This window comes from Danio rerio, chromosome 21 (assembly GCF_052040795.2).
Source record: "Danio rerio strain M-AB ecotype USA chromosome 21, GRCz13ab, whole genome shotgun sequence".
Taxonomy (NCBI): domain Eukaryota; kingdom Metazoa; phylum Chordata; class Actinopteri; order Cypriniformes; family Danionidae; genus Danio; species Danio rerio.
In genome coordinates, this window is record NC_141041.1 from 43320418 (window position 1) to 43333063 (window position 12646).

Below are 12646 nucleotides of genomic sequence, written 5' to 3' on the forward strand. Positions count from 1 at the left end.
TGTTTAAGTAATTCACTGCCCACAGCTTATATAATTCACTATAAAGATGAACTCTATATAAATAATTAACATATAATACACATCATATGTTATATAACACATAATAAACCTATAAGTGGTGTCTTAATTACTGTATATAATTAATATATTTAAATCATTGGCATGAAAACAAGTTATGAAGCCTAAATTACATTTCACAGGTGCTTTTCGCTGATGTTTAATTACTTTTAAACAGTAAGGTAAAACTGCCTGATGCTCAATTACATTTCTGCATACATATTTATTTGAGAAGCAATGATTATATCTTTAGATAAATAATAAATCAACTGAATAGTTGGCCTGTTGTTAATTGTAGCCTTTAATATTACAGTGTACAAGTAATAGAGCTCAACTATACAGTCTTCATGATTGACTGAGATTGCTTTTTTCTTTTAAAAGTTGTAGTTATGATTACATTTATCACAGACAATTTTTAACTAAACCCCTATTCAATAAAAGGACACACAATTATGTTTAGTTTTACCCCCCTGATACTGAAAAGGGAGATATACCAAGACAGCAAAACTGAGGTTTGTCTAGAATCTTTCCTTTGTGTAATGGAAGCCCTTTTAAAGGCACAGTTAACCCCAAAAGAATGAACCTACGCACACTTAAGAGGTTCTAAACTTTTCTACCAAACCTTCTAAAATCTGGCTTTTCTTAAACACAAAACAAGATATTCTGCAGAATGTCAGAAAAAACAGCCACTGACATCCATAGTAGGAACAAAAATACTATGGAAGTCAATGGCTGCTTTTTTCCCAAAAGATAGAAATTCAAGCAGATTTGAAACAAGGGAAGAGTGAGTACATAACAGAATTTTCATTTGTGAGTGAACAATCCTTTTAATAAAAACTAGCGCATCATATATTTTAACATGTATATTTGAGACAAGATGATTGACCATCCACAAAAGCTGTGTGTTTGCAGTGTGAATTGAATGTGATGAGTTGCCATCTTACTCATGCATTCTCTTTGCTCCACACTTGACTGCACACAAGCATGTGGTACGACTAGTGCAGACTAATTCACAAACAGTCACAAACATCTCACTCCAAGCCAGTTCTTTTCATTGAAAACCTGAACAGCACCATCGGAGCAGTGATGGATAAAATTCAATGAACCATAAGTTATCTTTTTCATTCATATTATGAGTTGTGTTATGCATATGCAAAGTTTTTTTTTTTTTTAACTGGTTCTGCATGTAGTAATTTGCAGGCTTCCACCAAGCAATTGTTCTTTAATAGACATCTAATAGACGCCAAGGCTAAATATGGGCTGTCAGTGGAAATCTAAAGGACATCTAATGGTCCAAAATAGACTAGTCGTCAAATTAGGCAGACTTCACTGATTCATTTCTGTATATGTACTGTATATTAGATTTTCACTGACAGCCCAAATGTAGCCTTGTTTCAGCTAAAACATATAGGTTTATATGTCTATTAGATAATTAATAAACATATACCAAATATATTAAACAGAATTTGTTACAAACAATCTTTTAAAAAAATTTAGAAAACCTTTCTTTAGTTTTTATACTGTTAGTGTATATAATTGTTTAATTAATATTTGCGTTAGTAAATATTTTTAGATAATTTTTTAAGGCTTTAAAGAAACTATTAGGGGCTCTGTTTTAATGATCTAAGCACAAAGTCTAAAATGCATGATGCAAAAGCATTAAGGGCGTGTCCAAATCCACTTTTGCTATTTTAAGGGCAAAAAAATACACCCTGCACCCTGGAGCATGGTATAGCTGGGTTGTGCTTATTCTCTGAATGAGTTATGGGTGTGTTTCGAGTATAACATGCAAAAAAAAATATATATATATATGTCTTGTACCCTGGAGCATGGTCTAGCTGGGTTGTGCTTATTCTCTGAATGAGTTATGGGTGTGTTTCGAGTATAACATGCAAAAAAATATATATATATATGTCTTGTACCCTGGAGCATGGTCTAGCGGGGTTGTGCTTATTCTCTTAATGAGTTATAGGTGTGTTTTGAGTATTAAACCAATCAGAGTCTCATCTCCCATTCCCTTTTAGAGTCAGTTGCGTTGTGTCATGGAACATTTGCTATCTACATGGCGGACTTTGTAAATGAAAAAACTGGATGCTTTATTAGCAAGAAAACTGTGCAAGGATTAAGAACGAGCCTCCTCCATTCAGCCTCTTTACTTTCTCTTTACTTTTACTATTGACTCCTTTTGTGTATAAGGAAACAGTGTTGTATGCACTCCACTGAAGACATGCATTAGCCTACATATTTAATTTAGTTTGTTAAGATTTGTTTCGAAACTATTTCTAAACGCAGTTATAATTTCCAACAACCTAATAAATGAACAATAATAATGAAGTGTGGTCAAAAACATTATATCCAAACACATGTCCTATTCTTATGCCCCATATGGTAATACAAATGTCTCCAAAACCCAACAGGTAGACAAATATAAACTAGTTTTTATTAAAACAAATATATATATATACATATAACATTATACAAATATATATATATATATATATATATATATATATATATATATATAACATTATACAAAAGCAAATTGTCATGAATAAACTGAAAAAGCCCCCAGAGATGAGGCATGGAGGTAGTGGTTTTTATATTTATGTAGAAAATAATAATATTTGTAACATTTTAATGCTTAAATTTTTTCATATTTAAAGTTATTTTTGTATTGCTGTATGTCCTATGAGTATTAAGCAATGTGTAAGCATTTGAACCCACTAGGCTCATATTTAGCCACTCTGCGCTGGACTTTACACCTGCTTTGACTTGGTGAAGGGCACAGTTTATTTCAGTTCTTAAAAATAACAACGCACCAGCAATGTGCCTTAACCAGTGGTGTAAAGTAACTAAATACAAATACTCAAATTACTGTAATTGAGTAGTTTTTCTCAGGAATTGTAATTTACGAAGTAGTTTCAAAAAATGTGTACTTTTACTCTCACTTGAGTACATTTTTAGTGCTATATCTATACTTTTACTCCACTACTTTCCTTCAACCTGCAGTCACTACTTTATTTTTTCCAAATCACATCATAATAAACTACCTCAAGACATGGGGGATTTATAAAAGCAGCAAACTGTTTGGAAGCATTAAAAGTGTCCAAAAAGATGTCCTAAATCTTTACATGCATTGACCCAGAGACTGTTTAGATGCATGTCACTGATGAGAAGATGACAGATGTTTGCTGTAAAATGACCGAAATGGCCTTAAACACCCAGCAAGCACAAGACATCAACATGACGTCAGATTGACGTTGTACCCCAATGTCATGGGGATGTTGCATTTTGTTTGGTATTTACTATGATCTTTATGATAAAGCTGCTTTGACACAATTTACATTGTAAAAGCGCTATACAAATAAAGGTGAATTGAATTAAAATGAAAATCTGGTTGACGTCAGAACTCAACACAAATACCAATGTCAATGTCCAACCTAAAACCAACCAAATATCAACGTCTAATGATGTCACAGCTTGAAGTTGTGTGGACGTTACCACTATGACATCTATCAGATGTTGGATTTTGGTTGCCATACCTGAGGAATAAATGTCAGTATTTGACGTCAATATGATGTTGGTTTCAAGATGTTGGCTCGACATTGGATTTTGGTCACTTTCTAACAACCTAAAATCGACGAAATATCAACATCATTTGACGTCATTATTGCAAATCAAAATAATGTTATACTTAAATGCTGCTAGACATTGAATTTTGGTCACATGACATCACAACCTAAATCTAACCTAATATTAACGTTCTATGATGTTGTGTGACTGCTGGGCAATAACTACATGCACTACAGAATGTTACGTTTACACACAAATGCACAAATTACATGTAAAGGCATCAGCTTTTCACAGCGTAATACTCACTACTCATGAGTACTTTTAAAACGGCTACTTTTTACTCATATTTTGAGTAATATTTAACAACAGATTTACAACTTTTACTCTACTTGCACTACATTTTTAGGCAAGTAATGGTACTTGAGTATGATTTTTCAGTACTCTTTCCACCACTGGCCTTAACACACCTCTATTTTAGACCAGCCCACCCATGAGTCCACAAAGTGGTGCAAACTGATTTGCTATTTAAAGGGTCATGAAACACCAAAACACATTTTTTGAGCTGTTGACAGTCGTATATGTGTCCCACACTGCTAAAAACACTGTTAGGACACCTATATTTCACTAAAAAGTGTAAATTGGTTGTTTTTGCATTATTTCAAGCAAATTCGTACTTCCGGTTTGAAACGAATTTTTGAAGCTGCGTCACGGTCATGACATAATAGCGTGTATTCCAGCGTGCAGACTGGACGTCTGTGCCAGAGTGTGTCTTATTACGTCTTACAGTGTGATGCATTAATGCATGAGTAAGGCTTGGTTCAAACCAATCAGCGCGCTGTATTGTGCAACTTTATTAATATTCATTACTGTCATAGTGTTTAGACGACAGAGACACCACGTTGTGTTGGCAAAACAAGCATGAAGTGTTGCTTTTATAGTTTGCTGCAGTTAAGTTTTGTTTTCATTTTCTCTCTGTGAGAGTGCAGTTGAAGTCACGTGTGGATTAACAGTGTATGCGACGCTCGACAACAATAACTTACGTGTCTAAGGAGGCACATTGTATACTTGAGAGCTGTTCTCATCTGCAAACGCTGAGATCCGGATTCGCTTGTAGTCTCATCTTAATAAAGACGCGGCTCTAGTTGCTGTGGATTGTCCTGTCTCTACAGATTTGGTAAGTGAGCGACGAGTGCTCTTTGTTTATTCAGTTCGTGTTTTATTCCTATCAAACAAACTATTGCACCGAGTGTAAACAAGTTAGCACTAGAATCAAACTATAACCTCGTTTAGGATTTTGTGACCGGAATAACAAACGCGGCTTTCTGACGCTACCTGCCAAGTGCATCTAAGTTTCCGGGAAATGCTGAGTTTTTTTTTCTCTCATTCGCCGTGCGGTATCAAACATTGCATGAAAATACACGCTTAGAGCAGCTCCTCGAATCAAATATCTCGTTTGTGGCGAGGGACATGAATGAATTCCCTGAATGAAAGAGCCAAACTGCAGTTAAAGTCCAACATATAATAATTTGGCAAATAATTCGACTACAGATGTCCATGTAAACACAGTCACTTTGTCCTCTGTGTGTGTGTGTTTTGACTCTGAAATTCAGCGCGCCCAAATAGACACTCCCACACCATGCCTCTTTTCTTCCTCCGACACTCCCCCTAAACAGAGCTGGACACGCCCACTTTTCTGACTTTTTCCAAAGTAGAGGTGTGAAAACACCCTGCTGAAACGAGGGGGTTTCATGGCCTTTTAAACAACGTGGCACAAAACGTGAAAATTAGGGTTGCGCGGGTCTGAAAATAGCTACAAATCATGCCAAACACGTCTTGCACATTATTGCGCTGGGTGTATGATAAGGCCCTAAATGTTTTTCCTCATGAAATAGCACATTGCAGTTAGCATATTAAATAATTTATCTAATCACAACATTATAATTTTTTTATAAAGTAATATGCCTTTTAATGTTTCATATTTAATTTCTTTGGTGATGGAGGGAGGAAAAATTGTAAAATGGCATGACGGTCTGTCAGTCATATGAAATTGACCAATAGCAAATGCCAATGGTTAAATATTTAATTCTCTGCCATATACATATTTAATTACTTATTTATTTATTTTTTTTATGTTGCAATAGTCAAGTTGAAGTTGAGTTTTTTTTTTTATTGTTAAATTGTAAAGACAAGAACAGGTGTAGTTTTGTCTTAAGACAATGATGCAAGGTTGATGAATGTTTTTAAACTACTTCAAATGTTGAGTACTGTACATAACAAATGGAGAACAAAAGACTGTTTGATGCCAACATTCACTTTGACCCTTAGTTTGCCCACCTTCTTCCTGAGCAGCTCGTTCTCCTGCTCCAAGGCCCTCTTGCTGCCCTCCAACTCTTTGATGCGGAAGTCTTTAGTCGGGTCTTTGCTCTGGAAGGTCAGCAGTTGACTTTCCAAAGTCCGCTGAGCATTGTTACTTTCCTTCAAAGACATCTGAGAGAATGAAGGAAGATTTAAACATTATTATAAGATCAATCTAATCTTTTAAAGCTAGTTGCCCTTCATCTTTTGAACGAACATAAAAGTTCATTATTTGTCACATTTTCTTGCTAGTCTAAAAGCAGTGTTAATTGGAGCCAATTAGTACAGAATGTGCTACTTTATTATATAATAGTGTGGCTAAATTCAACATATTCAGAAAAGCAACATCTTCTGCATAGCTGTCTTTGTAGCTCCGCCCACTGATTCATACTGCAGCAGGTAAATACTGTGAAGCCAATGCAGGTCTATGCAGAAACTAAAGGTTAAAGATTCTCCAAAGGTAACAAGACATTTTGTTTTGTTATACAGTCTTTCAATTTCTTTAAAAAACGTGCAGCAATAACCTGATAAAAGGAGACTTTTTCATTTACTAAATGATGTTTCAATCTCATTTTGTTAAAAAATATTGTAAGGAAACTGAATTGTGATTTTGATCAAATGATTAGTTCAGTGAATCTTTACAGTACACCCTTACAACTTACCATGGATTATTTTGCAAACAAAGTATGATTATCAAAGTATGAAAAGACAATGATGTGACAGCTATATTTTTTTCACACCAGATTTTGTCACACCAGACAAGTCTGAGTAACTGCATTGTCTGTTGTAACAGATTATAAATATATATGGATACTAAACATTTATGCATTTTTACATTAAATTACAGCAGGATCCATCTTTGAAGCATAATCAAACAGACATACATTTTAGTCCATTGTATTTATATTTGGATTTAATTCTATAATAGATAAGGCCGGGCGATGTAGTGGCGCAGTAGGTAGTGCTGTCGCCTCACAACAAGAAGATCGCTGGGTCGCTGTTTCGAGCCTTGGAGTTTGCATGTTCTCCCTGCGTTCGCGTGGGTTTCCTCCAGGTACTCCGGTTTCCCCCACAGTCCAAAGACATGCGGTACAGGTGAATTGAGTAGGCTAAATTGTCCGTAGTGTATGAGTGTGTGTGTGTGTGTGTGTGTGTGTGTGTGTGTGTGTGTGTGTGTGTGTGTGTGTGTGTGTGTGTGTGTGTGTGTGTGTGTGTGTGTGTGTGAATGAGTGTATGTGGATGTTTCCCAGAGATAGGTTGCGGCTGAAAGGCCATCCGCTGTGTAAAAACGTGCTGGATAAGTTGGCACTTCATTCCGCTGTGGCGACCCCGGATTAATAAAGGGACTAAGCCGACAAGAAAATGAATGAATGAATGAATAGATAAGGCCACTTAATAAAAAGTGGGACCAAATTTTATATTGGAGAACAATTTAATTTATATTGGGGAGCTGTATTTTTGAATCCTGAAATGTTAAATATGCAAAAGATATTTGCTTTTAACATAAGCCAGTATATACTTTTCAGTCTATGATTCCTATTTAAACTGTGACCATATAAGAGAAGTCAAACAGGACAGCCTTTATAGCTGTTTTACCTCTAAATTATGTTTTTATGTGTCAAAACTATTGTAGGTGGATCTCAGAAAACATGCCCCTATTAAATATTCAGAAAACCAGATTTATTAAAATTGTCATAATTGAGTTTTGCATTGTTGACAGTGAAGTTCATGCTGGAGCCCCTACCTGCAGCTGTCTGTTTTGTTCACGAACGGTCTCCAGTAGTCTGTCATATTGCTGAGCCTGATCTGCTTTAAAGTTCAGATCTCTCTCCAGGTCCTCCTTCTCGCTCTCCAGACGCTGCACAACAAGACACATGCAGTAAATCCAAATGCAACCAACCATGTAATTGTGCATGGTTAGGGCAATAAAAAACAGACTTACATACCTTTGCAATGGAGAAATGCTTTCAATTTTGCCAGTTGTTGAAGTTTAAGGCACTAAAATTGGTTAAAATTCAGAAGCTTAAATTTAAACCCTTTAAAGGGCACTCTTGTTGAAATACTTACTTGAAAAATCCTCGTACTGGGGGTTATTACAAGACTTTTTTAAATGATTTTAAAATTAAAAAGTAAATTATAATCAATGTCAATGAAGTTACCATGTATAACTCTTTGCGTTACAAAGGGTTAAAGATGTCAAAAAGTTGACATTTCAAAATGTATATAAATGTCCTCCTGAGACCCAAATAAATTATTTTTTTTTTGCTGTGATTTTCTACATCATTTAAGTAAAAACAAATCTACAATTTAGAATTTTAACATTTTGTTCTTTTTTTAATTTACAGCATGTTCACAGTAGTGGAACACAGGACCATTTTGGTTAGAAACTGCCAAACTCCAAACTTTAATCCAATATTAATGTAACAAAACCTAAACAAAAGCCATTTTTTCCCTTTTGTATTGAAAATCCTGAAACAGTTTAGTCTGAAAGAGAGCCGAACACCAAAAAAAAAAAAAGAAAAAAGAAGTGACGTTAATCCAAAACAAATTTAACATAAAAGCAATTTTAAACTGATTGTCAATATCTAATTGTCTCTAATTCTCAACTATCTTATAAAGAATCCTCTCTGCTTTAGTTCTGCCTCCTACAACGTGCAGTCATTAATTACATTAACATGGTCCTGGTGTCAGGGTTCTGCCACTCTGGTCTTGTAAATTCTTGTTTTGGTGGCAGAGCTCGGACACAACCCATGTCTGGTCCTGTTTCTGTCTCTGTGTGTGCGCGCGCCGTCGTGGGTGCGACGCGCGCGAGGCGTGCGCTCTTGTACTCGGGTTTGTGTTTTCGTCTGTCAGCAGCGTGGTGTTTCATTCCCAGCGTCTCAGTCTTGTTGGTTTCGGTTTTAGTCGGCGCTGGGATGAAGCATGCACGCTGCATGTGTGAGCGCACGGTGAGTGTTTTCATTCATCGTGTGCTCGTGTCTTGCGTCTTTTGTCAAAGCACGTGGCTCGGTGTTTACATTGTGGTCACGTGCTTTTGTCGTGTGCTTCAGTGTTGTGTTATGTGAGCGCATGGCTTGTATTGTCTCTCTGTGTCATGCGCTCTCCCGTCTATTGTCTAGTCCCTCCCTCCTTGTTTACTCATTAGTTTGTCATGTTCACCTGTGTGTCCATTTACTTTTTGCTTTATAATCCCCCTCATGTTTTCAGTCCTTTGCCAGTTCGTCGTCGATAGTTTCCTGTCTTGTTGTGTCCAGCCCTGTCTTGTCCTGCCAGTCCTGCCAGTCCAGTCAAGTTTGTTTGTTCGTTTATTTGTTTTATTAGAGTTTTCCCCCTCGGGGTTGTTTGTTTTGCCTTTTTGTTTTCATTTTATAATTAATAAAAACCCATTTTTGCTGCACCTGAGTCCTCGCTCCTTTTCCTAACCTCGAACTTGACACCTGGTGTCCACTATAGTGAACATTTAAAAAAGGATGATATTTTGAAACACAAACAAGTTAACAGCTTTGTGAGCTAAATGTATTGTTCCTGACACTTTAATAAACAAATATATATGTAATAATATTAGTTTAAAAAAAAAAAAATTTAAAAAGCTAAATTATACATGCCTCTCTCCTTTCCATAAAATGTTCTTTTTTGTATGTTGGCCATTTTAAAGAATTGGTTCCCAGCATGCCAGCCAATCAAATGACAAATCACTAGAAAGCCCAGGATGTCCTCTAAACAGTACAACAGGACTTGACAGAGTAGCTCAAAGGATTCAAAGAAAAGTCATGAAAATACAATGTGCACTACAGATGACACAAGTCAATTTGCGGGGTCTCAGGAGGATATATCAACCCTGAATTTTTTTTAATCAACAACCAAAAGGTCTCATAACCCTGTCTGTCTATATCTGTCTGTCTATCTACTCCAATAATCACTGTAACGTGACAAGCAGTGACTTTCTTAACTGGGTAAGTTGTCTAATATATTGATTGACCAAAAATTTTAACAAACACCATATCTGGAGCACATAACCCTAAATCTAAGCTTAAACTTAACATAAACTGTAAACGCATCCCTTAAATCTGATTGACAGATTGGAATGGTGTGCCAGGATCAACACAAATGTCGATCCAAGAACATGTCAATACTTGGTGAAATCCCACTAAGCATGCTCCTGGATCAACATATACAAATGGTGGACAAAAAATGTGCACCAGCTCACTTTGTCTATGCTAAAAACGCATCAATACATGTTTTCAGTGAAGTCTGGAAATTATCTTTGCTTGAAAAATGTTTCTCTTGATTTATTCATTTAATTATATGTTTGCAGCAAATATTATATTATTAGTAGTAATTAATATCTGGCAGCAACAGCTCACTTTTTTTTTCACCAGAGACAGCAATTGGCGCAAACATTTTTCTCAGAGATGAAATCACTTGCAGTCCAACAAACCGTTAAGCTTATGCCAAAATCACGATGATTCATTGCAATAAAATACAAGCAGTAAAGAACGTCACAAATCTGCAGGAAAACACCTTCATCTTGCAATTCAACAAAAATACATTCACAGATTTTTTTATCTACACTTCATCTACCTTGTAATGTGGGAATGTATTGTAATCTTGATATTAAATAATAGCCTCACATAGTTTGGCATTGTGGGATTGTAATGTGGTCTTAATGTTGGACATTTAACATTTAATTCTACTGACATTTAACATTTAACTTTATTGACATTTAAAATTTAATTTAATTTTATTGACATTTAACATTTAATTTAATTTTATTGACATTTAACATTTAATTTTATTGACATTTTAAGTAAAAAAAAGATGTTCAGGAAATAACATGCATCAAATTATAATGATAAAATAAATAATAATATAATAACAATAATCAACAGAATGCTTTTTATCAGTTTGCTTTGTTTTTGTTTTTTGCCATAAATTATATTGCACTGAAGCTAAACAGGGCTGAGCCTGGTCAGTACTTGGACAAGAGATCACAAAGGGAAAACTAGCTTGTTGTCGGAAGTGGTGTTAGTGAGGCCAGCAGGGGCGCTTAACCTGCAGTCTGCGTGAGTCCTAATGCCCTATTATAGTGAAGGGGACGAAAATACTGTCAGTGGGTGCCGCCTTTCAGATGAAATGGAAACCAGGGTCCTGAATCTCTGTGGTCATTAAAAATCCCATGACACTTCTCGTAAAGTGTAGAGGTGTAACCCCAGTGTCCTGGCCAAATTCCCTCCAATGGTTCTTACCCATCATGGCCTCCCTATCATCCCCTTCCACCCAATTGCCTATCACTGTCTTTCCACTCCACCAATAGCTGTCCTTTGGCTGTTGTCGCATCATTTAAGTGGATGCTTCACACTGGTGGTGGTGTGGAATGACCCCCCTCACTATTGTTAAGCGCTCTGAGTGTACTGGCCATACACAATAAATGCGCTATATAAATACACATTACAAATACACAGTACTGTACGTATTACTAACCTAAAAATATAAAATTGTTTCAATCTACAAACTACTTTTTTTGTTTCTTCTAAAAAAAATAATTACTTTATGAAACTTTCATTTATTAAACATTATAAGTAGTCAAAGATCAAAGTCCCATAATGCATTTTTGAAAGCAAAATTAAAAGAAAAACTATTAATCATGAGCAACTGGCAACTGTAAAAAGACATTTATTACAGTGCAGCTCATGCTCATGTGTTTTCAGTTCCTAAAGCGACAGTATGCTGCTCCAACATGAACTTATATCTGCATCTGTTCTGAGTTAGGGTTATTCTATGTTTGGGCTCATATAACATGTTCAAACACAGAAGACTGTTTATTAGCTTCCCATAGAAAAAGCACTAATAATAATAATAAAGCATGTTGCTATTTACACACCTGTCTATAAAGTTAAACGAATGAAGGTATTAAGGTATAAATATTAGTAGTGTACTTTTAGATATACTTTATATTGTTCAGAAATATTTTTAGTGAAATATTACAATAATCATATTTATTTGAATTTAGTAATAATAAGAAGAAGAAGAAAAAGAAGAAGAAAAAAAAGAAAAAGAAGAAGAAGAAGAAATGCATGCAAGCATAATGCACCCTATTGTAGTTCTATACTGCAGTACTTCTAGCTTTATTAGAGACTGCACACTCAGTTTAATTAAGTAATTATTAAATAACTTCAATTGTTATAAGTAGGTAGATAATAGGTGGATAATGGCAAATGCAGACAGTGACATAATTGCTCATTAAAATCATTAAAAGCTTCTGTCTGCTCCATGCTGGCTCACCTACTGAAAAGTTGCCGCATGTATTTGTGGTGATCCTATGATGGTTTATGTTTAATTGAGCAGAAAGCTTTGTGAAGTCAAACAGGAAATGAATGTTCTGGGAAGTGACCTTTTGCAGTACCAACAAAGCATTCTGGCCTTTTGTGATATGCTTGTGATGTAGCCTTCTTGTTTGTAAATGATTCAAGTTAAGCTTTCCATATACTGTATATATTGGCACCTTTAGTAATAATAAGCAAAGAAAGGGGAAAATGTTTCTTTTGTTTAACCTTTTGCTTAAAATATGAATGCAAATACTGAAGACACTTGTGTTTGTTTTTGGATGAGAGCAGATTTTTTGGGGGTTTTTTTTGTTTTGTTTTTTTCTTAAAAGCCCTTT

The 12646-nt window shown here is 35.4% G+C and overlaps 1 protein-coding gene and 1 long non-coding RNA gene across 15 annotated transcripts in view; both read right to left on the reverse strand.

Moving 5' to 3' along the window:
* Positions 1–12646, reverse strand: part of LOC147838945 (uncharacterized) — a 1276407-nt gene that overhangs the window by 425764 nt on the left and 837997 nt on the right. The gene's annotated exons all lie outside the window — the stretch shown is intronic.
* Positions 1–12646, reverse strand: part of pof1b (POF1B actin binding protein) — a 67066-nt gene that overhangs the window by 13841 nt on the left and 40579 nt on the right. For all 14 annotated transcript variants that reach the window (XR_015520539.1, XR_015520537.1, XR_015520533.1 and 11 more), the window contains exons 7-8: positions 7730–7843; positions 5965–6117 (exon numbers count right to left, since the gene is read on the reverse strand). Coding sequence is in view for 5 of the 14 variants with exons in the window: in XM_087301776.1 (XP_087157902.1) it covers positions 5965–6117; positions 7730–7843 (267 nt within the window). In the remaining 9 variants the exon portion in view is untranslated. The remainder of the gene's footprint in view (positions 1–5964; positions 6118–7729; positions 7844–12646) is intronic.